The sequence below is a fragment of the Gouania willdenowi genome, chromosome 7, assembly GCF_900634775.1.
Source record: "Gouania willdenowi chromosome 7, fGouWil2.1, whole genome shotgun sequence".
NCBI classification, from domain to species: Eukaryota; Metazoa; Chordata; class Actinopteri; order Blenniiformes; family Gobiesocidae; genus Gouania; species Gouania willdenowi.
In genome coordinates this window covers 11386345-11410411 of record NC_041050.1, presented here as the reverse complement: position 1 = coordinate 11410411, position 24067 = coordinate 11386345, and the positions used below count along the sequence as shown (strand labels likewise).

At 38.9% G+C, this 24067-nt stretch overlaps 1 protein-coding gene across 3 annotated transcripts; it reads right to left on the bottom strand.

The window, feature by feature from the left end:
- Positions 1–233: 233 nt before the first annotated feature.
- Positions 234–23189, bottom strand: tasorb (transcription activation suppressor b). 3 transcript variants are annotated; one of them, XM_028452246.1, is made up of 23 exons: positions 22868–23189; positions 19938–20083; positions 19760–19852; positions 19613–19685; positions 18442–18533; positions 18210–18344; positions 17999–18123; positions 17870–17901; positions 16306–16411; positions 16063–16166; positions 15544–15653; positions 14573–14633; positions 14380–14454; positions 12461–13315; positions 8289–8599; positions 8106–8208; positions 5176–5999; positions 4398–4520; positions 2848–3007; positions 2661–2769; positions 2074–2252; positions 1793–1927; positions 234–1610 (listed from the first exon to the last, which is right to left on the bottom strand). In XM_028452246.1, the coding sequence occupies exons 3-23, from the start codon at positions 19829–19831 to the stop codon at positions 409–411; spliced, it is 4986 nt and encodes a 1661-aa protein (XP_028308047.1). In that variant the 5' UTR covers positions 19832–19852; positions 19938–20083; positions 22868–23189; the 3' UTR covers positions 234–408. The 3 variants fall into 3 exon arrangements, with proteins under 3 accessions (XP_028308047.1, XP_028308044.1, XP_028308046.1); XM_028452243.1 differs by lacking the exon at positions 22868–23189 and adding an exon at positions 21574–22022; XM_028452245.1 differs by lacking the exon at positions 22868–23189 and adding an exon at positions 21133–21716.
- Positions 23190–24067: the final 878 nt, after the last annotated feature.

Below are 24067 nucleotides of genomic sequence, written 5' to 3'. Positions count from 1 at the left end.
TAAATAATAAAAAAAAGAAAACCAACAGCATTGGTGAACCGTCAATTTTTTTCCTATGAAACAAAAACAACCTCAATCCTGTGTTCACATACCATCTAAAAAAACCCAGATGAAACAGAAATGACGTGATCCAATGTGAGAAACTGGAAAACCTTAAACATTTGTTGTCAGATATAAATATAGTGGCTTGAACAGGGTTTCAAACACCTTACATGAAAATAATGTACAGACGGTTTAATATGACAGTAGGACACTCGGCACTGCCTGTATCAATTTTTTATTAATGTAGAAAACCAGCAGTATTATTTATTGAATTGGATCCATTTATTTATGACAAAGAGATATATACATTCAGCCATCGTGAACACTGTATGGGGTTCAGGTTGACCCTCAGGGTTCCTTGATTGTCTATTCCGGGCTGTAATTGTGAGAGTAAGAGTAGTTCGTGTAGTAATTGGGGGGCCCTCCTCTGCCAGGTGGGTAGCCCCATGAGCAGGGCCCCCCTCTACCACCCCGTTCATGTCCTCGTCCAGGGGGCCGAGGCCTATGTCCAACAGGTGGAGCTCCTCTTCCCCTGAAATTACCTAAAGAACCCGGACCCATCCCACCCTGCATGGGCCCACGATGCATCTGTCCATGGGTGGCACCAAAACTATGGAAGCCCGTACCACTCACTGGATGTGGAGGTAACTTGGGTCTGTGTACAGAGCCCCCTCTAGTGGCCATTTTGGGAACTCCCACAGAGGCTTTGTGCGTGTCGACGCTGTTCACCTGAGTTCTATCCCCCGTGTTGCCAGGAGCGCTGCTTAAAAGGGCCTCTCCAGAACTGCTGAGGTTCCCTGTGCCTGTCGTGACAGTCACTGTGGGGGGGGTCCCTTGCCCCCATACACCCTCTCCCGTTCCACCAAGTGTCTGTTCCTGCCGTGTGGGGGTCTCAGCTGTAAAACCTGGCTGAGCTGAGTCACTGGGGTCTGTCTGAGGGTGGGTAGGGGTGCTCATGCTGTTGAACGAAGAGGCCCCTGTAGCCCCGGCCCCTCCGGTATCTGACCCGTATTTGTGGCCTAGAACCATGAGATGAGGGGGAGGGGGAGGTTTGACTTCCAAAGGGAGTGAAGCCAAGTTGGCGAGAGGTCCTGCAGAGGGTAAGATGGGCGTGGCTGGGGCAGCGGACACCGGGCCTGGGGGTCGATACTCAGGTTCCTGCGTGGCGCTGCAGGGTGAGGCAGGGTATGCGGGTGAAACCGTGTAGCTGGAGGAGCCCGTGTAGGACGACCACGTTGCAGACGGGCAAAGAAAACTCTGATGGGGGTTCACGGGGAAACCTCCTGGTGACAAGCTGCCGATGTCTGAGGAGCCCACGTGATTGGCTGCTTTGAACTGTGAGATGGCTGATTTGAGAGCACTGAGGTCAGACAGCGTTGGTGTTCTATCCGGAGTCGTCTGGTGCTCTGGTAGCGGTGGGCGAAACTCCTCCCTTTTAGGTGGCGGCGGCTGCGGATTCTTTTCTTTCTCCAGAGGCTGGTTCTGCTCTGCTGTGTCTGAAATGTTCGCTGGCTCACCATCATCGGAGTCTAATGACATGTCCTCCGCTTCCACACACTCATCATTCACTGCTGAGCGAAAATAAAAAGGGCAGGAAGAGAGAGGAAGGAGAAAAACACATCACCAAACGTGTTACATTCATCTTTATCTGCTGTGAGGCTGTAGAATAGGAAATCACTGAACAAATACATTAGAGCACAATGAAGGTCTAAGTGCTTTCAGGTTAATGTTACACATTAAGGCTACGCACCAGTAGAAGGCGGAGTCGGAAGCTCGTTCTGATTAATGGATCCAATCAGGCTGTGAAAGCCGCTCATCACATCATCAATGCTTGCGATCACTATTCCATTTCTGGAGAATTGCAGAAACATCTCAAAAGGTCTCTCTGTTTAAAATGAGGGGGAAGAAAAAAAGCAACACAGACGATCAACAGAGTTTTCATTGTTGTGACACCAACATTAGCTTTTGATGTAGAGAGCATTAAAAAAAAAAAACAGACTAGAAGGCTGAGGAGGTGATTAGGAAAGATACCTGTGAGGAAGATAAGGTGTCTCTGCTGCGTGTGCTGGGCCTGGAGCTTTATCAGGCACTCCAGATCTGGAGCCTGACGTGACTGTGTGTCACACTCGTGATACGGGAGAAACTCCACTAAGTGCTTCTTCTGATACAGTGTCAAAAGGTTCAGCAGTCCCATGGCGTTTGGGTTTAACCTTTGAGAAAGAAGAGCAGAATAGGTGTGGCTGAAAATGTAGATGTTAAAATGTTAAAAGCGCTCAAATCGGGCCGAATGTGTTATCAACGGAAAGGTCTGGTCGGTGTTTTCCTCTGCCAGGGGTTACCTCGGTCAATGGATGGAATTACGATGCACCTTGAACACGGAGTATTTTATTTTGAAAATAATCAGGATATTTTATTCTGCGTCTAAGCATTACTACCTGTCCCGCACAGGTTGGTTTTTGTTAAACTAATGCAGCACAGCTCCAGCAGTTACGCAGCTGTGCTGGAGCAGATTCAGAAGCGGTGGAAATCGGCACATTGACTTTAATGGAAACTTATCAGCTGCGTTGCAGTTTCGGATTCGGTGGAAATTGGGGGTGAGCTTCTCCTCTGATACTAACCTCCCCAGTTCTTTGAGTTTTTTATGGGACTTGCAGTGGACCTTCCACTGCCAGGGGTGTTCAGGGCTGCTCTGCTCCTCCAGGAACTTGAGAAGGGCCTGCAAACGATCTGAGTAAAGAAACAAAAGCTTTAAAACAACGTCTTCATAAACCTCCACAAGTCCCTGGATGTTGAGTAAAAACTCACCCTGTGTGATGAAATCGGGGTTGAGGACAAACTCGTCGGACACCATGAAGCCACCGGACACAAACAGCTCATTGTAGGTGTGGTTTTTCACATCATCCAGAGTGTCCACACCAGCAAAGCTTACTGCAGGCAACTTCTTCAACGACACCAGAGCTGGAATCTGCAAGAGTTTCACATAAACATTTCCTTGGTAAAACAAGAAATAAAGTTCAACCAAGTTGACCACTTTACATTCAGAGACTATCAGGGCATCATCAACGTGGATTTGTTGGTTTTTTTTCTCAAGAATTTTATATTTTTATCCTATTTTTGTAATTTGTACTATATAAATAAAGTTGAATTGAATTGATTAGAAGCAGTAGGATTCCTATAGCACACTTGTCAAACTCAAGGCCCGGGGGCCAAATCCGGCCCATTGGAGTATCCAATTCGGTCCGCGGGAGAAAGTAAAAATGACAGAGAAAACATGAGTCATTGTGTGAATGAAACTCAACAATATTCTCAAGGTTTTCCTAGTGCACATATCACATTATTGCAGTTCATATCAAACTGTGGAAAAACTCAAAATTCTTACAAAATGCATCAATGTTCCTCAATTTTTTACATAAAATGTCCCTTAATTAAATAGTTTAGGAAATTTAAAGTGAAGATCCTGTTGGGACTGATATCTGTCACTTATTGCTTTAATATTGTGGGTTTTTATACATATTTTGTATTTTATGTATACATGAAAGCATAAACCAGGGCATAAACATGTTGAAATTACTCATTTCCAAATTCAAATCTGTGGCCTACTTGAGATTAACCTGCTCTGTATTTGGCCCCTAAACTACAATGAGTTTGACACCCTTGCTGTAGCAGGTGGTGAAAATCCAGGCAGGAATACATACAAGTAATCCAAAAGCAAAGCTGTAGAAAATGTAGATAAATCAGGGGTTCTGAACTGGTCTCACCCCGGGACCCACATTTTACCACGGTCATTAAATTGTGACCCAGTTTTTTTTTTAGAATTCAACCAAGCAAATTTATTTTTTCTAAAATCGCTGTTGAAAACACACATATATAATATTTTTTTAAAACACAAATCTATATATTTTCCTGTGCATTTCACAGCATGACTGTCAAAAGAAAAGTTTCTTTCAAAATAAAAGACAAGAGAGATATTAAGCATTAATTTATTTTTGACCAACTGTCCGCGACCCACCCAGTACAGGTCCGCGACCCACCAGTTGAGAATCACTGCGATAAAGAGATCCCCCAGAGGAACCTACGCTGCTTTAGAGACAAAAAACGGTCAAAGGTTTTTCTTTGGCTTATTCTTAAAGTTAATACATTTCTTTAAGTTGTAAAATAAAGCTCAACACAAAGCCTCCTAAAATTTTATGGTTTTTTTTCAACTTTTTACACTCAAGAACATGACCTAATAAAATGCACAAGTAAGCACAGAGATTGAGAATCACTAGTGCAGTGGGCTCATCTCGTCAGTACCTGACTCAGCAGTTGCTGAATCATTATCAAACACAAAGGAGGGAGGTGTGTCCATCGTATACCTTGTGCACATGTGCAGCAATGTCCTCGTTCTGAATGATGATCAGAAGCTTATCCAAACTGCCGCTGTTCTCCAGAAATGTGTGCGGGCTGCACTCGCTGTTACCGAGGCTTTTCAAGTATCCCTTTGATTGACAGAAAGCAGAGGCAATTATTAGCAACAAATCACAAAACAGCTGTGTTCAAAATTTGCAATTTGCATCCTGAACATCTTATTTTTTATTAGAGTCATATTGTGTATTTATGCTATTTTGCTTTTTTTGGAGTCATTTTTGTGTATTTCTGTTTTGTTTTGCTTGTTTGTTAGTACTGTGGGTTTGATGTCATTTTCTGTCATTTTGAATATTTTGAGTAATTTAGTGTATTTTGTTGTTATTTGGTGTTGTTTGGAGTAATTTTGTGCATTACTGTTGTCGTTTTTCTTGTCTTTTACTGTATTTTCCTGCAATGTTGTAATTCTTTGTCTTTTCTTTAATGTATTCTTGCTTTTGTTTTGTATATTTTTCTGTCATTTCGTATGTTTACTTTGGGGGTTGCATTAAATTAGACCGAGAGCCACCAGTTGCCCATGTCTGCTTTGGAGTTTTAGATTTTGCTTTTGATAGTTTTCTTGAAGAGATTTCTTTCTTCAGTTACAAAATGTTATTGAAAGTTATGGGTGAAGATAAACAATAATTCACAGTTAAAATGTATAGATTAAGTGCAATTAAGTACAAGTTAACGATAGCACCTACACATTAAAATCAACATTACTGTTTAGGTCCACACTTTGGAAAGTACCTTAATCTCTTTGCAGACAGTGCTCTCCTCTCCTTCATCGCCAGAATAAATGTAGAATTTCACTGTGTTTTTGGTGACGTCTTTGAAAATCTCCACTAAGCTGCTGAAGACTTCGGGCTTTAATTGGCTGATCAGGCTGCCGGCCAGCAGGCTGGGCCCGCCCTCGCTGGATGTTTCTGTGTTTTTTGGGTCTTGCTCTGGAGAATCTGGAGTGACGTGCGAGGGAGAATAAACGTCTCGTGCATCTTCTGCTGACGAGGTTTCTGTTTTACATGGTGGCGTCTCTTTGATGAAGCCGGTTCTGCTGCTGTGTGTGAAGGCGGGGCTCTGTGACTGAGGGGGCTCTGCTTCTGCTTTAAGAGTGTGGACGGTGGTGTGAGGTGGTGATATCAGACAGGATGTTGTCACTGCGGGTTGTGTTTCATTCTTGGAGGGAGCAGGTGGCGCTGGGATTAAACCTTCCATCTTCTCACACAGCACTTGGACGTGGCCCTGGACGGGCACGGTGGAGACGTAGGGTACCACGTAATGTGAGAAGCAGCTGTTGGGTCGCCAGCAGCGGCGTGGTGGCAACCGCGGGGGCAGCTGTGAGCTGTAGCAGATGCGTTGGGTCTGCATCATGTTCCTAATGTCAGAGGTGAGGCTGTGAACTTCCTGGTTGAGAATGGTGTCCAGGCTGATGGCGGACCTGAAGGAAGACTCCTCAGCTGCCGGTAACATGAGCACAGGGGCCTTCTTTCCATCTACCACAGCAGACAGCTCTGGTTCACACTCTGTCACAGTCGCTTCCATCGGCTCAGGTTTAAGATGCAGCTGTGCTTTATCTGAAGGAGAAAAGAATGACAGGCCCATTTGTAAACCACATTTTGATGCCAATCCACCCATGGGTCTCAGACTCAAACTGCCTAAGGCTAATGGCAGAACTGGCAAAACAACTGGGTATTTTTGTTAAAGATGTATGTTTTTGTTCCATTTCTGTTCTTTTTTTGGCAAAAACAAAACAGAAATAGAATAAAATGAGAAGACTGATTGTAGTAGTAGAGATGGGGTAAGTCTAAATAAGCTTATGCTTCATCGTTTTTGGACATATTGGGTTCATATTAGTATTGTTGTTTTGATTATTGTTTTGTCGTTTTGATATTCTCATTAGTTTTCTTTGTTTTTTTCTTTTCAGTTCACTTTCTTGTGTTACTCGCACATGTTTGAAATAAAGCAAAGCAAGGCAAAATGGTCTCTTACAAAACACAATTACAGTAAAAAGTCGAAGTAAAAACATTTCTTTGTTAATATTAAAGGGATCCTCCACTGTTTTTACAAATGTGGCCTAAAGTCTTTGAAACGCCATTATTAGAAGATCTACGCCTCACAAAACACATTATTTTGCACCATATTTGTTTTATTCACTTTTTAAAATGGGACTACTTCACCGTTTTCAAGGCACCGCCATGTTGAAATGACGCCATTGGTGACGTGATTAGCCCCTTCAGTCCATTGAGTTCTATAGGAGGTGAAGCATTAAGGATCATTTAGCAGCTTTTTCAGTCAAAATGACAACTTGTGCTGCTTTGGAGTGTTCTTAAAATCAGTAAAAGTAAAAAAAAAAAAAAAAAAAAAAAAAAAAAGTTGATGTAAACCTCTTGTTTACCGAAACAAAATCTGTGACCCAAAAAAATCTGTGACCGCAGGGGGCGACAGTTCCAACTCGGATGTTTCATAGAAACAGGATCAAACTGTTGCTCAGAGCAGCAGTATAAGTGATCACACCCCAAGAGCTCTGAGCAGCAGTCGATCCTGGTTGCCTGTATATAGAGCTCTTCTTCTTTTCTCCATGCCGTCTACAAAACAGCAGATTATCAAATTTCTGTAAACAAGAGAAGGTTTACGTCGACTTTTTTTTTTTTAAACTTACTAATTTGTAGAGCAACCCAAAGCAGCACAAGTTGTCATTTTGACTGGAAAAGATGCTAAATGATCCTGAATGCCTTCACTCCAATAGAACTCAATGGACTAAAAGGGGCGATTCGTGTCACACAGACTCAAAAATGGTAAACTAATCCCATTTTAAAAAGTTAAAAAGAATATGGTGTAAAATAATGCGTGTTATTAGGCATAAATCTTCTCATAAGGACATTTCAAAGGCTTTAGGCTACATTTAAAAAAACAGTGAAGGATCCTTTTAAATGAATAAAATTGGAATTGATTAATCTAAAATTAATTAATTCAAAAAACATGTTCTACATAACATAATATGGTAAATTAGAAGATTTAATTATTTAAATTTTTAATTAATTCTTCTAATTTTCAAGATGCTTTAAAAGTGAGTGAATATCATTGACTTCCAGCTTAAGACAAACTACACAACAATAACATCTATGTTTTAATGGATACTTTACAAATATTTATTTAAACGCACATTTCTGTTTGTGAACACTGAAGGACTGGAATACCACGGATGGAGGGCGAGAAGTAGTGATGCACCGAAATTCTGGCCACTGAAAATGGCCCCAAAGTCACAGAGCTCTGAGACTTAAATGCACTTTGTGTTTAATGAGAGAACATATTTAATTTGACTCTCTTCTAGCAACTCTATCAGTTATAGGCATGTACAACATTATTTAATGTATGAGTGGAGTCAAGTTAAACATTTTATTTTCTTATTTTATATTTTGCATTGTTGGAACGTCACTGCGAAATCAATATTTTAATATTTTCAATTGATTTATTGTTTGAAGCATTAACAATAATTAATACAATTGCAATGTTTTGATTTTAGTGAGGTTAGTACAAATTCAGAGCCATAAATGCAATGGGACTAATAATTAGAATAATTCATTCCAGCGTTTTGGTTTTCGGCCTTGGTTTTTTCATTTTCAGTTTTGACCACGAATATTAATTTCAGTGCATCTCTAGCCAGAAGTGCATGTAAGTACCTTCACAGACGGAGTTATCCTTTAATAAACTGTCTGAAGGCTGTGGCAGCTCTGTAGTGGACCCCGGGCTGAATGGGCTACCAGGGCTACAGTCCATGTCCTCCTAAAGACACATCAGTTAGTGTCACTAAAGTCACATAACTTTAAAACTCTAAACACTTCAATTCATTGTGTAAATCTCACCTCTACATAGTTTGTGTGTAATGCTTCACTGGCTTTCCTAAGCTCTGGATCAGAAAAGTTCTGGTCGGTGCTCCCTGACCCTGTGGAAGATTCGCCGTAGTTTGTCAACCCTGATAAGGAGCCCTGAGCTACGGCTTTGTTCAGCGTGCTCAGGAGGATCTTGAGGAGGCGCTGGGTGTCGTTGGCTGTTGTAGCATTGGCGTTGCTGCAGGCCCTCAGGTCAGTGTCGTAAAAGCCCATGCTCTCCATCACGGCGGTCAGATTATCATTCTGTGCAGCCTCGTCTCCAAAGTCGTCTCCTAACGCTCCTCCTGAGACAGACACAAGGCATCCAGTTAGCAGGGTTACTCCAGCTTCAGTCAAATTAAATTCAGGACTTTTTAATGCAATTTGAAATTAAATGTAAGACATAACTTCACAGTAAACACAATTGGGGAAAAAATGTCACATCAATTACATCCAGTGTCTAGTGCAGACATGCAACTGGCGGCACCTAAAATAAATGATGGTAAAATACATTAAAAAAAAAAAAAAAAAAAAAAAAAAAACAGACTAAACAGCCAGAAATTTATGTAACAACAAAATATAAACAATAAAAACAATTAAAAAAATCTTCGTTGGACAGACAATTTTCTTTAAATTTACATTTCCCTATGTTGTTAAAAGTTACTACAAGCATGAAGCACATCTGCACAGAGTCCTGCTACGTCACTGTTTAGTTGTTGGTTCCACTGTTGATTGCGCAATGTTATGGTAAATCATCAATATATATTTTAAAAATGAATGTTACCATTTATTTTGAAAAGTGAGACTAATTACGATCATGAAATCATGCTTAAAATGTAAGACTTGAAAGATCGACTTAAGACATTTTAATGACATTTAAGGCCCTATTTTTAGATTCATGAATTTAAAGCCTTTTAAGACTTTTTGAGGATCCGCGGGAACCCTGAGTTGAAGCTAAATAAGAACTATTAATGTATAGAAACTTTTAAATAAAGTTGATGAGGAGTGCCGTCGGATTAATTAAAGTAGTGCTTTTTAACCTTGGGGTTGTGACCCCATGTGGGGTCTCCTGAAATTTAAATGGGGTCTCCTGAAATGTCTAGTAATCGATAAGAAATCATTACTGATTAAAAATATGTTTTATAATGTTTTAATTATTATTCATTTTCAAGTTAAAACACAACACAATCTCAAACAACTATATTCTATACTTTCACTATCTCAAATATAAATCTAGGTCAAATAAAACAAAGACAAAAAAAGAAGACAAAAAAATGCAGTATAAAAAAATATTGTGATTTGTGATTATAAAATTGCGATTTATGATATTGCAATAATATAGCAAATGCAATTAATCATTCAGCCCTAGTCACAAGACAAAAAAAGGTAGGGAACCACTAAATTAAAGGATCTTTTTTCCTTCTCTCTCTGCTAATGTGTACCCAACTAGGCCTAAAATGATTCGTCGATTAAATCCATTAAGAAAATGAGTCGATGCATCATTAAATAAGTGTAACCAGATCTGCTGGGTCTCATTTCTATTGTTCTGGGCTAGATTCACTTGGACTGTTCTCATCTTGACGCACTGCTGCCTTTACTGCTGCTACTGAACTGTTGCCATGGTTACCAAAAAAAGCATAGAGCAGTCAGCAGAGTGTGGCGAAACTATCTGGCGACAATTTCCTGAAAAGGAAGAGAGCGCGAGTCTTCAACGTGTGGGACCAGGACACAATGTAATAAATACAGCAGTGTGAGGTGTGCTCATTGCCATGCAGCGCTAGCTTTTCAAAGCAGCACCTCAACAGGAAGCGTCCATTAAAAGCAGTGGACTGAACCCACACGTCATGTTTATTTCCCTGCAAACTAAGCATGTTAAAGCAGAGATGTGTATACGTGTAACCTGTGTCGAAATTTGTCAATGTCATTCCAGTAAATGGATGTGTTGCGATGATGAGTGCATCTAACCAGAGACAATTCAGCTGATTTTGGCTCAGAGGCACAACATCACATGTCAATTTTAATGTTTCAAAACATAATGTTTAATATGTTGACATATTAAAAACATAAACACTTGTAAAACAATGTTTTGTTATTTTTGCTTAATGTTTCAGAAAAACTGCATTTGCTATTGAATTATTTTGCAGTTGGACACATCCAACAGATATTAGAAACATCATCGCAACAAGCTTTGCAAATTATCACAGCAAAAGAAATGTCAAATTTAAGCTCTTGTGTTTTCCTTTTTAAGCTAAATGTCAAATTAACAATTTTTTAGTGTTGAACTTGGGGACTTGAACTATTTAAAACTTAAAGTTCATGTGAAATTATTGGTTTAAGATTCTTGTATGTTAATTTGTTTTGTGCAATCTGCTTGTTATGAAGTAAAATGAAGAAGCATAAAGTGCGAACAGTGGGTCCGATTTCTCTTATATTATCTAGTCAATTAATCGATTTAAAAAAATTAGATAGATTAATCGATTACTAAAATAATCATTTACTGCAGCTTTAAACCAAACTACACCAAAACATAAAAAAGACATCTCCAAGCCTATTTAAACACAAATATAAGAGATTAAATGTAATTGTAAGATTTACTAACCAGAGCCGACTTAAATGAAAATACAGTTATAGTCATTTATAGGTAAGCCATTGCTTTTGAATGGATTTTATAAGTGACTATTTACCACCTAGTGACTTTAAGTTCATTAATATTATATTATGAATAACATCTCTGATATCGATATGGTATTTTTGATAAATATGGTCAATTTAAAGGCAAACAAAGAAAAGCCATTGAAATATAAAGTATCTAACAACCACTTGGACTGTTGGACTGCTTATGGTTAATAATAATAAAGAAATTCCTAAGGCAAGTTTTGAAAAAAAAAAAAAAAAAAAAAAAAAAAAAAAAGCATTTGTCATGATTTTTAACGGAACAAAAAAGATAAACTATTAAAAATTACTGCAATTTTTTTATTTCCTACTGTGGTATGCCTAAACTGCCCCCCACAGGAACTGTTGTGCATTACTATGTTTAAGCAACATAAATGTTGGTTTAGTTTCTTGGTCATAAAAAACATTATTTTAGCTTTAGCTGCTTCTCTTTCAGGATTGTCGTTATTAGAATTCAGCGCAGAATAAAGGGAGACAAGCGCCCTGGTGATATGCATGCAGGCAGCGTTGTTAGCATCAGGTCTGAAGCGTCTCTCCCAGGTCAGAGGGTTTCTATCAGGAATGTTCAGAGCTCGTCTAACACTAACATTTGCTGTCTGAGGCCAGAGCGGCGTTAAAACATGAGGAACAGAGCTGTTGGTCAAGTTCAGGTCTCTCAATTCAGCGACAAATTCCTCCACAATTGTCTCAAGAATAAGTCACTCTAGTTAAATTGCCATGTCTGAAATCTATGTGGGATTTCTTTTTTTTTTCCAGAAATTCTAATGTGATGACTGAAGTGCTCAAAGGCCCATGCTATCATATCTTTATCATCTAGAACAAGGATGTCATACAGACCAGTTTGATCTCAATTGGGCCACAGATTTAAGGCAGCATTAATGTGCCCTAGTTTGCACTTTCAGGTATAAACTACATGTAAAGTATATGAGACCGGAAATATCCAAGCATTAAATGACGTTAGGCTTAAATTCACTTACATTTCCTTTATTTTGTGAGGATAATTTTTTAATTCAGGGAATTGTTGTTTTATTGATTTGAGGATTTTTTTTACAATTAAAAAATGACTCGTGAAATAAGAAATAAGTAAATTTGCATCCACATGTATTTTGGAGGGGATGAGATATCTACAACTGAATTATTTTGTAATTTACACAATAATACATGTTTTTCTGTCATTTTTACTGTCTCCCGAGTGCCGATTTAGATGGTTAAAATGGCCAAAATTGGCTCCCGGACCTTGAGTTTGACACATATGATCAAGAGCCTACAGTTGGGAGGGATTACATCTTCCGAAAATGTCATTTTGTTTCATTCCTGACTCTCGTCTGTGGTGATTTACAATCACAAAATAAACACCTTTACTGGAATAATGCCAAAAGCAGAACTGATTTGAAACTGCTTATTTTGGTTATTCAAATACAGAAAACTAATCAGTTTAATTCTTCTTATTATAAATGAAGTGCCATAAATCATGTATAGTATAGTGTTTTCACCTCTGCTGGGCTCCCCGTTGCTCTGCTGATCTGCGCATTGCCGTTTGCTCATTCCTCCTTTTTCATAGCCCTCAAACTTCCTCTTCAGACTGTTAAGGTCCCAGGCCCCGTCTTCTCCCTGCTCCTTCCCAGGGTCCTTGACCAGGGCTTTCTTATGAAGCTGGATCAGCTTCAGAAGCTGTTTCATCTTGTCTTTATCGTATTCGTTCTGGGAGAGCTGTGACCTGGAGGGCTCAGCGGGCGACTCAATGTGAGCCTTGTGTTGCAGCTGTGCACCGTTTGAATGTGCTGGACTAGGCCTCAGCCTGCCGTCCTTTGGTAGGTTCTCCAGAACCGACATCGTGGTAGGAGGCCTCTCCTGCAGTGGCTTCTCTGGAGGTTTTTCTACTCGGTCTGAGCCTCTATCGGAGCCCCCCCAGTCAGAGACGGGACTGTACTCCACTGGGGCTGCAGCACTGGCAGCAGGCATTGGTGCAGCCACAGGAACGGGGCTTCGTATCCGCTCTATGATGTCCTTGGCCTTGTTAACAGGCAACAAATAATTGAGAGGGCTGTGAATGTAGGAGCGTAGAACTGCCTCCATGTTAAATTTGTGCCGTGGCACTGGCTGAGGATTCGTCCTTTCATCTACGTTATATTTGTAGTCGGGAAGAATGAACGGTCGCACCATGCCCGAGTCCATGCGAGTTAGGTAATCAGTGGCCTGACGCCCCACGCCTAAGCTTAGGTCCTTGCCTGGGTGGGGGCGGAGCTTGAATAGAGCATAGTGCAATGCGGGAAGGAAGGGCTCCACAGCTGGCTGGATGGCTGTCTGTGGCTCCACCAGCAGCGGCTCAGGCTCAAACAGACGAGATGCTGAAATATGAGTATAGAAAACCAAAATCAGAGTTGATTTATATTTAGAGAAAAATGGCAAACAAGGATTTTTTCAAATGTTTTTGAGGGGATGTATGCTTGCATTGGTAAACACAGAAATCATCATCATTTATGTATGTTACTCTTTGCTACTTAATGAAAGCTGCCGTACCTAATCAAACAACAGAACCAGGGTCAATTAAATTTTTCAATTACATCTTTAATTATCCATGTTCAATTACATCTCAATTATAGTGATTGGCATTTTTTCCAATTACAGATATTATTTTCCTTTTGAAATCTAATTACAATTATGTTCTCAATTACAAAAGTTCAAATTTCATTAATCACAATTACTGAGCCTGAAATAAATAACCACATAAAACATTGTTATGCCTTGTGATAGCTTCATCTCAAAAAACAAAACAAAACAGCAGTCAATAGTAACGCTTAAAACAGCTCACGGGCTGACCCTGTTGGTAGAAAGATCTCTGATTGGCTGAACTTCAGCGTCACGCTACTGGATTTCCAAAGCTCATTTACAGAGCCAGGAGAAGGAGCAGAGATTCTCGCTCTACTCAACACTTTGGATTACACAATATGCTCAAAGATGATTATGGATTTTTGACCAAATAACACCCCAAAAAATGACATATTGCAGCTTTAAGTGTGCTCATCATATTTAACCAGTTTTTAAGTACTTATGATAGCCTTATCTCAGAAAAACATTTTTTTTCCCATTTTCATGCCTTGGCACTGACAGTTTTTGTTTTTTTTCCCCATGACAATTACAAATACAAAGTCATTTAACTCAACTCAATTACAAATTAACTATGATTAAAACAGCAACAGATTTTGTCAAAAACAATTACAATTATAATTACATCATAATGGTAATTAATTATCAATTACAATTATAATTGAACCCAACCCTGAACCCAACTCAGGGTTTTCCAACCTTGGGGTTGTGGAACCACTGACATAACTGCATGTGCTACATACAGTATATGCTGCCTCATAGAGCAGTTCATAGAGCTGTGGACAGTTGATAAGAAAATACTTACCGTATTTGACAACCGTCCGAGATTCCTGAAAGATGAACAATGCCTTCAAACTCTTCTCGGCCCACCCCCGGCGCTCTGGGAGACAAAACAACAACCCTTCTACGTCAAAATCATAACCTTTCATTCAGCAAAGTAGGTTTTCCCACCGACACCCAGGAGAAATATGAGGTTTGTGTAGCGTGTGTGAACTCACCCATTTGAGTGGATGTCAGCAGGAAAAGAAATCCTTTGTCAAACCACGGCTTCACCAACACCTGAATAACAGAGCAAGATTAAATAGTGATGCTAGTGTGTTGTACCAGTGCTGTGTTTCAAGTGTTTGACTAGTATTGAGGAGACAATTTGTCCTTAATTACACCAAGTGATGACAAAATGAAGCCAAACCTGGCCCTTTGGAGCAGTCAATTCTACCAGCAGGAGAAAGTAAAAATAACAAACTCAATATTTGCAGTGGCTCACAGTTTTTCCGGTGCTTATATCGCATGATGGCAGTCATTTTTAAAGATAAACTGTTAAAAAAAAAACTGCAAATTCTTACAATATGCTTTAATTTTCTTCAAATTATTACATAACATTTTCCTTAAACAGAAATGTGTTCACAAATCTAGGAAATTTAAAGTGAAGACGTGTTCCTACATATTTTGTATTTTATGTATACGTACAAGTGAAAACTAGAGCACAATAATGTTGAAATTACTCGTTTTCCAGCATAAAATCTGTGGCCCTCTTCAGATCAAACTGCTCTGTATTTGGCCCCTGAACTAAAATGAGTTTGACATCCCTGATCTAAGAACAAATGATCCATTTCAGAGGCAAAAACACTTCTTCACACAGGACCATGTAGCTTTGGATTTTTTTCTTCCTCATTAATAAAAACCCTTCATTTATAAATTGCATTTTGTGTTTACTTGTGTTATCTTTGACTAATGCTTACATTTGTTTGATGATCTGAAACATTTAAGTATGGAAAACGTAAGAAATCAGGAAGGGGGCAAACACTTTTTACACACCACTGTGTATAGCAGTAACCCTTACATTCTATTACTATGAACTTCAGTACCTGCAGTGTTAGTATAGCCTAATGTCATGTGTTTGCTCTCAGCAGGAACTATGTTATATGGATTCTTCAACAATTGAAAATGGTTTAAAAGGCACACGACTCACCATTCGATCCTTTTCCAGTTTGTTGATCAGTGCTGCTAAGCTGCCACTTGTTGGTTTACCTTTTCCTGCCACCAACTCAAACAGGCTGCAAGACATCTGAAACTTCATCACTGCAGAAAAAAGTAACAAGTGGTATGTTTATCAAGGTGTCAAATTACATGTTTTCAAAAAGTTTAACTTTTGCTTCGACAACAGATTCTGATTCTGTTAAGTTCTTACATTTTTTTAAAGTTAAAACATACGTCTATAAAAGTGCCCCGTATGTTTTATGAAAATAAAGTGCAACTAACTTCCAAGCTAAAATGCATTGAGGAGTGAGGTAGTTCATCAAGGTCTGATGTGGTTCACTGACACCTAGTGACCCGGGATTTAAGTGCTATTATGTTAGCACAATTAAATGTTTTTTTCTTTATTAAAAAAATCAATTTGGACATTTTCTTTGGATTGATACGATAATGGCAAGGTGAAATATTGCAATGTATTGCTGAATTGATTTTTCCTTACACCCTTTGTACAGACCTTCTCGTGATATGCTGTAGGTGTCCCAGGAAAAGACGACAGGGGGAAACTTTCTCTTCACCTGCTCCAATGGCATGGCTTGACTCACCTCCAACTTCTCCGGCCTTTTTAGGAGATTCAGAGAGCAATGAATGTAATCATACTGTACTTAAACGCTAAGTAAAGCTACTGAATTATTTAAAGACATGCTTACAAGCACTGTGAATAATAAGTACAAAAATAAATAATAAAAGACGGACTCACAGTTTCAAAGGAAGGTAAGGACGTGACGAGGATTCTAAACAGATTGGGAACAACTCCTGGCCTTTGTTCACTAGTAGACCACTCCACACTGTGTAGCTGCTTTTCCCTACAACACCATCAGACACTAAAGTTAGAGTTTTTTTGGACGGCAGGGTTGGGGTCAATTACATTTTTCAGTTACAATTACATTTTCAATCATCCATGTTCAAGACCATCATTTTCTACAATAAAATTACAATTATTTTCTCAATTACTAAAGTTCAATTGCAATTTTACTAACTTAATTTAATAGTGCTTATAAACAGTGCACAGGGGATCAAAGTGCTTTACTAATGATCTCATGTCTCTGCAGTAAGTATTTTAGTGTACAGTGTATGTTGTCATTTAAAGGCCTGTTGTGATGAGTGCATGTGCTTTTATTTGTGTGTGGTGTTGTTTTGGCATCTTTACATTTATATTTAAGTGCATTAATTATAATATGCAATTAAAGCAATAGCTATAAACTCTTTGTACAAAACATCAGTTATATTCACAGTATTCTTACTGTATAAAATTGCATTGTCTCTATTTAAATAAAATCCTATTAAATCCTAACTCTAACCCTTAACACCTGTATGGGTGTGAAGATTTACTGACAAGTAGTGGGAAAAGTTGATATGAAACATGTTATAATAATTATTTACTACGTATGTGCAAGTCATAAAACTGTAACATGGTTCACCAGATTTGCATTTGATTATCCTTGTGTAATATGTATGTATACATGTGTATATGTACATGTTTTAAGTTTGTATTTCTTTCTTTTTCAATATTTGAATTTTAACTTTTTATGTACTTTGTTTATATATATATAAATACATGAAAAAGAAATTAATGAAATTGTAACTGACAATTTTATAGATTGTCCATGCCAATTGCAAAGGCAGTTATCTGAACTCAATTACAATTAAATTATGATTACAACAACAACATGATTGTTCAGTTATAATTAGGGATGTCGCGATACAACTTTTTCATTTCCGATATGATACCGATATTGCAGCCTTGCGTATCGGCCAATACCGATATTGATCCGATATCAGCATGAATCATACATAGTTTCACACTTTTTTTTCTTTTTAATAAAAAAATAATTACTTATTTTGTAGTGTGGAATGTTAGAAAAGGTTTGACCAAGTGATGTCACTCAAACAGAGAACAATAGTCAGCAACAGTACGTATGAGAAAAACTGACTAATTTATTATTAACCAATTGGCTACATACATTTTTTCCTACAACATAATAACTACTGTATTCGACAATTGAATAAAATAAATAAATAATTAGTTGCAAAAAAAAATTTATCAAAAATTTGAATCCGATATTCGTTTTTAGGCTGATATCCCATATCGATATTGGATCGGGACACCCCTAATTATAGTTACAAATATGCTATAATTGTAATTAATTATCAATTACAATTAGAATTGACCCCAACCCTGATGGACAGTATGAAAACCATAGCAGAAGTATTACTTTTGCCTAATAAACTGACTCCATACAACACACAGTGTGACCTCTTACCTCTTCTTCCTTCTGGGGAAATAGTGTTAAACCTATTTGGAAGAGAAACAAGTTATTTTTTTTTTTACAATCAAACCGCATGGTGAACAAATGTGGAACATAAACCCAAGTTGTCTTCTGATTCTGTACCTGTGTGCAGTCAAAGGAGTCCCAGCAGTCTCCTTCCCTTTGTAGTGGAAGGAAACCACAGCGTAGGGGCACACGTGCCGAGGCCGGGCCTTAATCTCGTTGAACACAAACTCAAAAAAATATTGCTGCAAGACAGAATAAAACAAAATATTTAAGACCGAAATAAGGGAAGTTGATTGAAAGTGAAAGCACAGGAAAGCAGGCGGTTTACCTGCGTGAGCTCAAAAGCTCTGTATGAGAGCAAAGACGAGACCCGCGTGGCACTTCTGGACAAGTGACAGTCGAACTTCGGGGTCGCCTCCATTGCATTCTTAGGCATGTTTTCATTAATGTGCTTTATTCGACCCTATGAAATAAACCATGATGGTTGGTTTAATGTCCATTAAAAAAAAGACAGGGAGGGGCTTCAGAGTCAAAACAGAAGCAGAAATTGCCAAACATACCCTCATAACTTTAAAAATGATGATGTCTCCTGATGAGCCAACTTCAAAAGGGTTGATTTGTAACAAATCAGAATGTTTGGAAAGATAAACACCTGTGATGAAAAGAAAAGCAACACCACATTAGACAAAGACAAGTACAGTACATCTGATAGTGAAACTCTTTAATAATGTCACTGCCACGACCCCGATACATTTTTATTAGAAAAAATCATATTATATACCTCATAGATCAATGAATTTAAAATCAATAATGACAAAGAGAAAGAGAAAAAGGTTTAAATTTATGCTTCAACATTTGCTTTCATCTTTACCCTGAACACAGTTTGTTGACATATTTGCACATTGCATTGTGGGATGTTTTTCCTTGATTATTAACGTGATTTCTTCTTTTTCTTCACCAAACAAGGATGACAGTGATTCACTTGACACCATTTTGATCCCAGTATTCGTCACTAGGCCTGGGCAATATATCGAGATTCAAGATACACTGAGTTTTCCAAATCGGCGATGTATAAAACTAAATTTATTTTATATCTTATTTTGGATTAAAACACTCTTTTTAGTAGTCACAGCTTTTGCTACTCCTCAGAACAGCATGTAAAGCGCAGTTAGATAGATCACTGAGTGCGTCCTAACCCAGACCACACTACAGAAATCACTCACACGTGCTGTCCCTTAAAAAGCCTAAAGTGGCACATATTGTAATGGGCAATTGTTAATAAATGTGTTTTTCATTAGCAAATGACCTAGAACTGTATTTCTGGTCAAACTTTTTTGAGGTTAAAACATCAAGATTTATATCGTATATCGTTATTTTGATAGAAAAATATTGCGAAATGATTTTTTGTCCAAATCGCCCAGCCCTATTCCTCTCCATACCAGACTGAAATAAAAACACTTCTCTGCACCCGTCTCTCTCTCCACAACCCACAATGCAATGCGCAACTATTTCAAAAAATAGGGTGCTTATGGTAGAGATAAAAACATACTTTCAAGCAGAAATCTCAACCTATTTCTTTCTTTTCTGAGAATTCAATTTTGGATTAATTGATGTATGAGGCATAAAATATAATAAAGATTTTATCTACTAAAAATATCGTGGTAGCAGCTTTATTAAGCACAGTTCTCTAATAACACAGCCCTAACTGTCACTATATTCCTAGTAACTCACCCTGTGATGGATTTCCTAATGTGGTAATTTTACACTGCCCGACCGACAGACCCTTCTCACAGATCCACTGGAGCTAGAAAAAAAAACATTTTAAGAATGAATGCCAATAAAGTCAAACGTGAGAACGTCGTTTGCAAAGGCACCAACCTTGGATTTATCTGGAAAAAGGAAACAGTACGACTCAATCAGCTCTTGATCTGTTCGTCCCTCCTGCTTCATTGCCCTCCTCTTCTCAATAAACTGGTACAGGTTTAAAAAAAAAAAAAAAAAATCAATGAGACACTGTGCTGCATCAGCTATTCTCCTTGTGTTAGCCGGTACAAACCTCCTTCTCCAGCAGCTCGTTGTGAATGAGCCGAGCTTTGCAGTAGGTGAAGGTTCCTCGTGATGACTGGTCCAAAAAAAAGGACGAGATGATCTTCACAAGGTCCTCAAACTCCCGACTGTCAGGGGGCAGAAACTGGAACAGGCCTGGTGGACACACAGGAGGAGCAGCAGCCAATTACAATCCAGCCTCTGCACAGGAAAGTTATTCATATTTCAGCATGTCTGTTTTTAGTAGCATAAAAGAAAACATGTATTTACTGATCCCTTACAGCACTTGTAAAACTCAAGGCCCGGGGGCCAAATCCAGTCCACTTGAGAAAGTAAAAACAATACTAGAAACATGAAACATTTTGTAAATTACAAACTAATTCAGTTGTAGATATCTCACCCCTCCAAAATAAAAAAAATCAATTAAAAGCCACAATATTTGAAGTCATTTTGAATCACAAATTGTTGAAAAAACTAAAAAAGAAATCGCAAAATCTGGCAAATTTTCATCAAAGTATTCCACAAAAAGTCCCCAAAATCAGGAAAATTGAAGTGAAGATCCTGCAGGGATTGATATACTTTATCTTTCATACATGGAAGTGCAAACCAGGGTAATCATTTCAAATTGTTGAAAAACTAATCCTGCAATTTTCCTCAAATTGTTCCACAAAATGAAATACAAATTGGTCAGAAAATCAAGGACATTTAAAGTGAAGATCCTGCAGGGACTGAAATCTTTCACTCATTGCTAAATCGTGTTGGTGTCGTACATACTTTACTCACAGCTTAAGTGTGGAAGTGCAAACCAGAGCACATTAATGTTGAATTTGCTCTTTCTCCACCTAAAATCTGCAGGCTACTTGAGCTCAAAACTGGTCTGTATTTGGCCACTGAACTACAATGAGTTTGACACCCCTGCCTTTTAGAATGAATAATAACTACTGCTGTTTGTTGAGGGATGAATGTCATCATGTAGAACGAGCAGAGTTCACAAGCCTCTAGTTACATGGACTTCATCTTGGTCACTGAATCAGACTATATGACCACAATAAAGTGTAATCAGTCTCAGAATAAAAGTAACAGTCAGTCAATTAAGTCATGGGTGTTTGCACTAAACAGTGCATTTAATGCAGTAATGCTTGATTGTGGGACTGTGTTGATCATTACATTTGGAAACAATGTTTGACACAAATGCTAACACCTACCTCACGTGGTGTAGGGGGATGTGGGGGGGCTGTATGGAGTAGTGAGTTAATGAGTGCTAGGGGCTATGAGGTGACCTCAGAAAGCGCGCTTGTGCTGTGTAAACAGTAAGGATGGACAGATAAATGCCCTTCACTGAGGTCAAAGGACACCAATATCTATCATGCATCATTTAAGTACATTTTACAGGGAGAGGAAACCCAAAACATGAGGGGATTCGGGGCTTCGAAGTGGGATAGCATAGTTAGCATTAAGGCTGCTAACCAGGCTGCTAACAAGTGCACGTTTAGCTGGCAACACGGAGCCAGCTATCGTAGGCTACCATAACTTATTCAGCTGGCAACACAGGAAGCTAGAAGGCTAACATGCTAACAACATGCAGTAGCTGAATGGTGAACGACAGGGACGGGCTGAGTGTAACAGTAGCAACATGGCACCACCACCTTTCCGCTCTCGCATCTTCTTCTTCGGGATTTGAAACTTCCCCCGTGACAGCTCCTCGCTCGACCTCTTGGAAGCCCCGGGAGCACTGCTGGAGCTCCGGGGGACAGCCTGGGCACTCCTGCGCCGCTCAGAGGCTTCATGTTCGGGCATTACACCGTCTCCACGTACAGGCTGGTCGCCATTTTGGTTGGCTATGGCCGAGGAGTTCTTCTGAGGCTCGCCGTCCTCCGAGAAGGGATCGTCCGTCCCGGTGCATCCTTGGTCCCTTTTTCCCACCGCACCGGGGTTAAGGGCCATCTTCGGGCACCGTGCACGCACTAAGGCCGATGTAGCTCTGACGATTAAGGTGCCGCTTCACATAGACCCTCTTCTTACCCAGCCTCCGCCATTGTGAAAATGACGTACACGTTCTTCCCGATCACTGCAAAACGCTGCCGTCACTGTTTACATCCGCGCCCCCTAACGGCTGAGAAAGTTACCGCAGTGCCCAAACTAGCAGCCCGTTTCCCCGCCCACCGCACCGTCAACATCGGACTGCAATTATTTGACTTCCGTTAAACCAGTGTTTTTCACCCCAGGGGTCGTGACCCCATGTGGGGTCACCTGAAATTTAGCTGGGGTCACCTGAAATGTCCAGTGAGTTATTAAAAATGAAATTACTGATTAAAAATGTGTTGTTTTTTTTTTTTTTTTTAAATTATTATTTCTTTTCAAGTTAAAACACAGCACACAATCTTAAACAAACTTTGTTACATTGTAGACCAAACATGATGAAAACTAATTATAGAAGGAAAAAAAAAAGTTACAAATTTGTGATATCAAAATGGGGTCATGATCCAAAAAAGGTTGGGAACCACTGTGCAAAACTGAAAATAGTTGACCGAGAACGATTTATGAAAATAAAATTGTTTTCTTTTATTTGGGAATATTGCCACTTTAAAAGATTAATTTTTTTTTTTTGGTTTTGGTTGGCTCTTGGATTTTTTTATAAAAGAAAATAAGTCTATTTAAAACACGTTTTCAGTCCTTTCAGATATGTGTGTTCATGGCTCATGGGTGTCCAAGCTTAGATGTCGCCCTCCTATTATACACCCAAATCCCATTACATGGACCCCTCGTTTTTATTGTGTATAATCAAATTTATCTTTCAGCGGATTCTTCTAAATTTCTCAAGGGCATACATTCGAGGGCTAATAAAATGAGAGAGGAATTATCCAGTTATTTTTTATATTTTGGTAGTTAGGTGAAGTGAACAAAAATAAATGAATTTTTCCTTCTGCCGCCTGCAATTACCTTATTTACCACTAGGAGCGCGCATTACTTTGGTTGGGTCAGTGTCAGCCAGTTGTTTTTAGTTTCCAAGAAGTGGGTGTGTCCTGGGGGGTATTTCCATCAAACCCAGCTCAGGTTTATTTCCAGGTTTCACCTGAAAGTCCAGCTCAGTTAATCCAGGATCAAAAACACTTTAGTGCAAAACCTGGTCCTGACCAGGTTTAAAGCTGCAGTATGTAAAATTGTGGACTGTAATGGAAACAACCATGCAGCAGCAGATACCCTGATATGATGAAACTGCGTCATCATTTTTGAAAGATGTCATTTTGTGAAGCTTTAAAACACTCAACAAAGATCTAGAAAAGGAAAAAGGAGTCAAAAAGACTTGTTGTACATTTTCTCACCATCTACGCTTTAATACGGTCTTTTAAAAGGAAATTAAACAGCAAATCATGGTAAATGTTTAATTGTGATTTTAAATCAATACATATGACAACAAAATCATTGTCTTCTTACGTGTTTAATGTGTACCATATTTTTTAATAACATAATCAAGGTCTCCTATGTGTTATAAACCATCAGTATTATGCCTTTATAATATGTGCGTATTCATCGCTTCCCATTTACCACGGCGTGTCCATACATTGAAGATCCAGAGATTCATAATGATAAAACTCTGAATATACAGAGGGAAAGGGTGTTCAGGAGCAGGGCAGACCTGTCTGATCAAACATGCTGCAGTTGTTCACTATGATAAATTAACTAAATAACCTTTTGCTACTTTTAAAATGTTGAAATCACAAGAAACTTCTTTTTTTCTTCTCTTTTTCCTCTTTTCGATCACTGCACAGTAACATTATGTCACTTCCTGTTCGTCTCAGCGTTGATTTCTATTGGCTGTTTACTCAGAGTAAAAGCTGCGGCGCATGCGTCATCCGTCAGTGTATGTTTTGGTTATTGGATTTTCCGTTCAGAAAAGGAAAACAAAAAATGTGTGGTTATTTGACTTTCGTTTTTAAATGTCAAAGTTTCAATTGAAACTCAATGCATTTTGTCTTCATCATAACCAAAACATACACTGACCGAAGTTGCCGTTTTCAAAGTAAGGCAAGACAAGGCAAGGCAAATGTATTTGTATAGTGCATTTCATACACAAGGCAACTCAATGTGCTTTACATGATCAAAAAGTGCAACAGAAAACATTCAATAGTTTAAAATCTA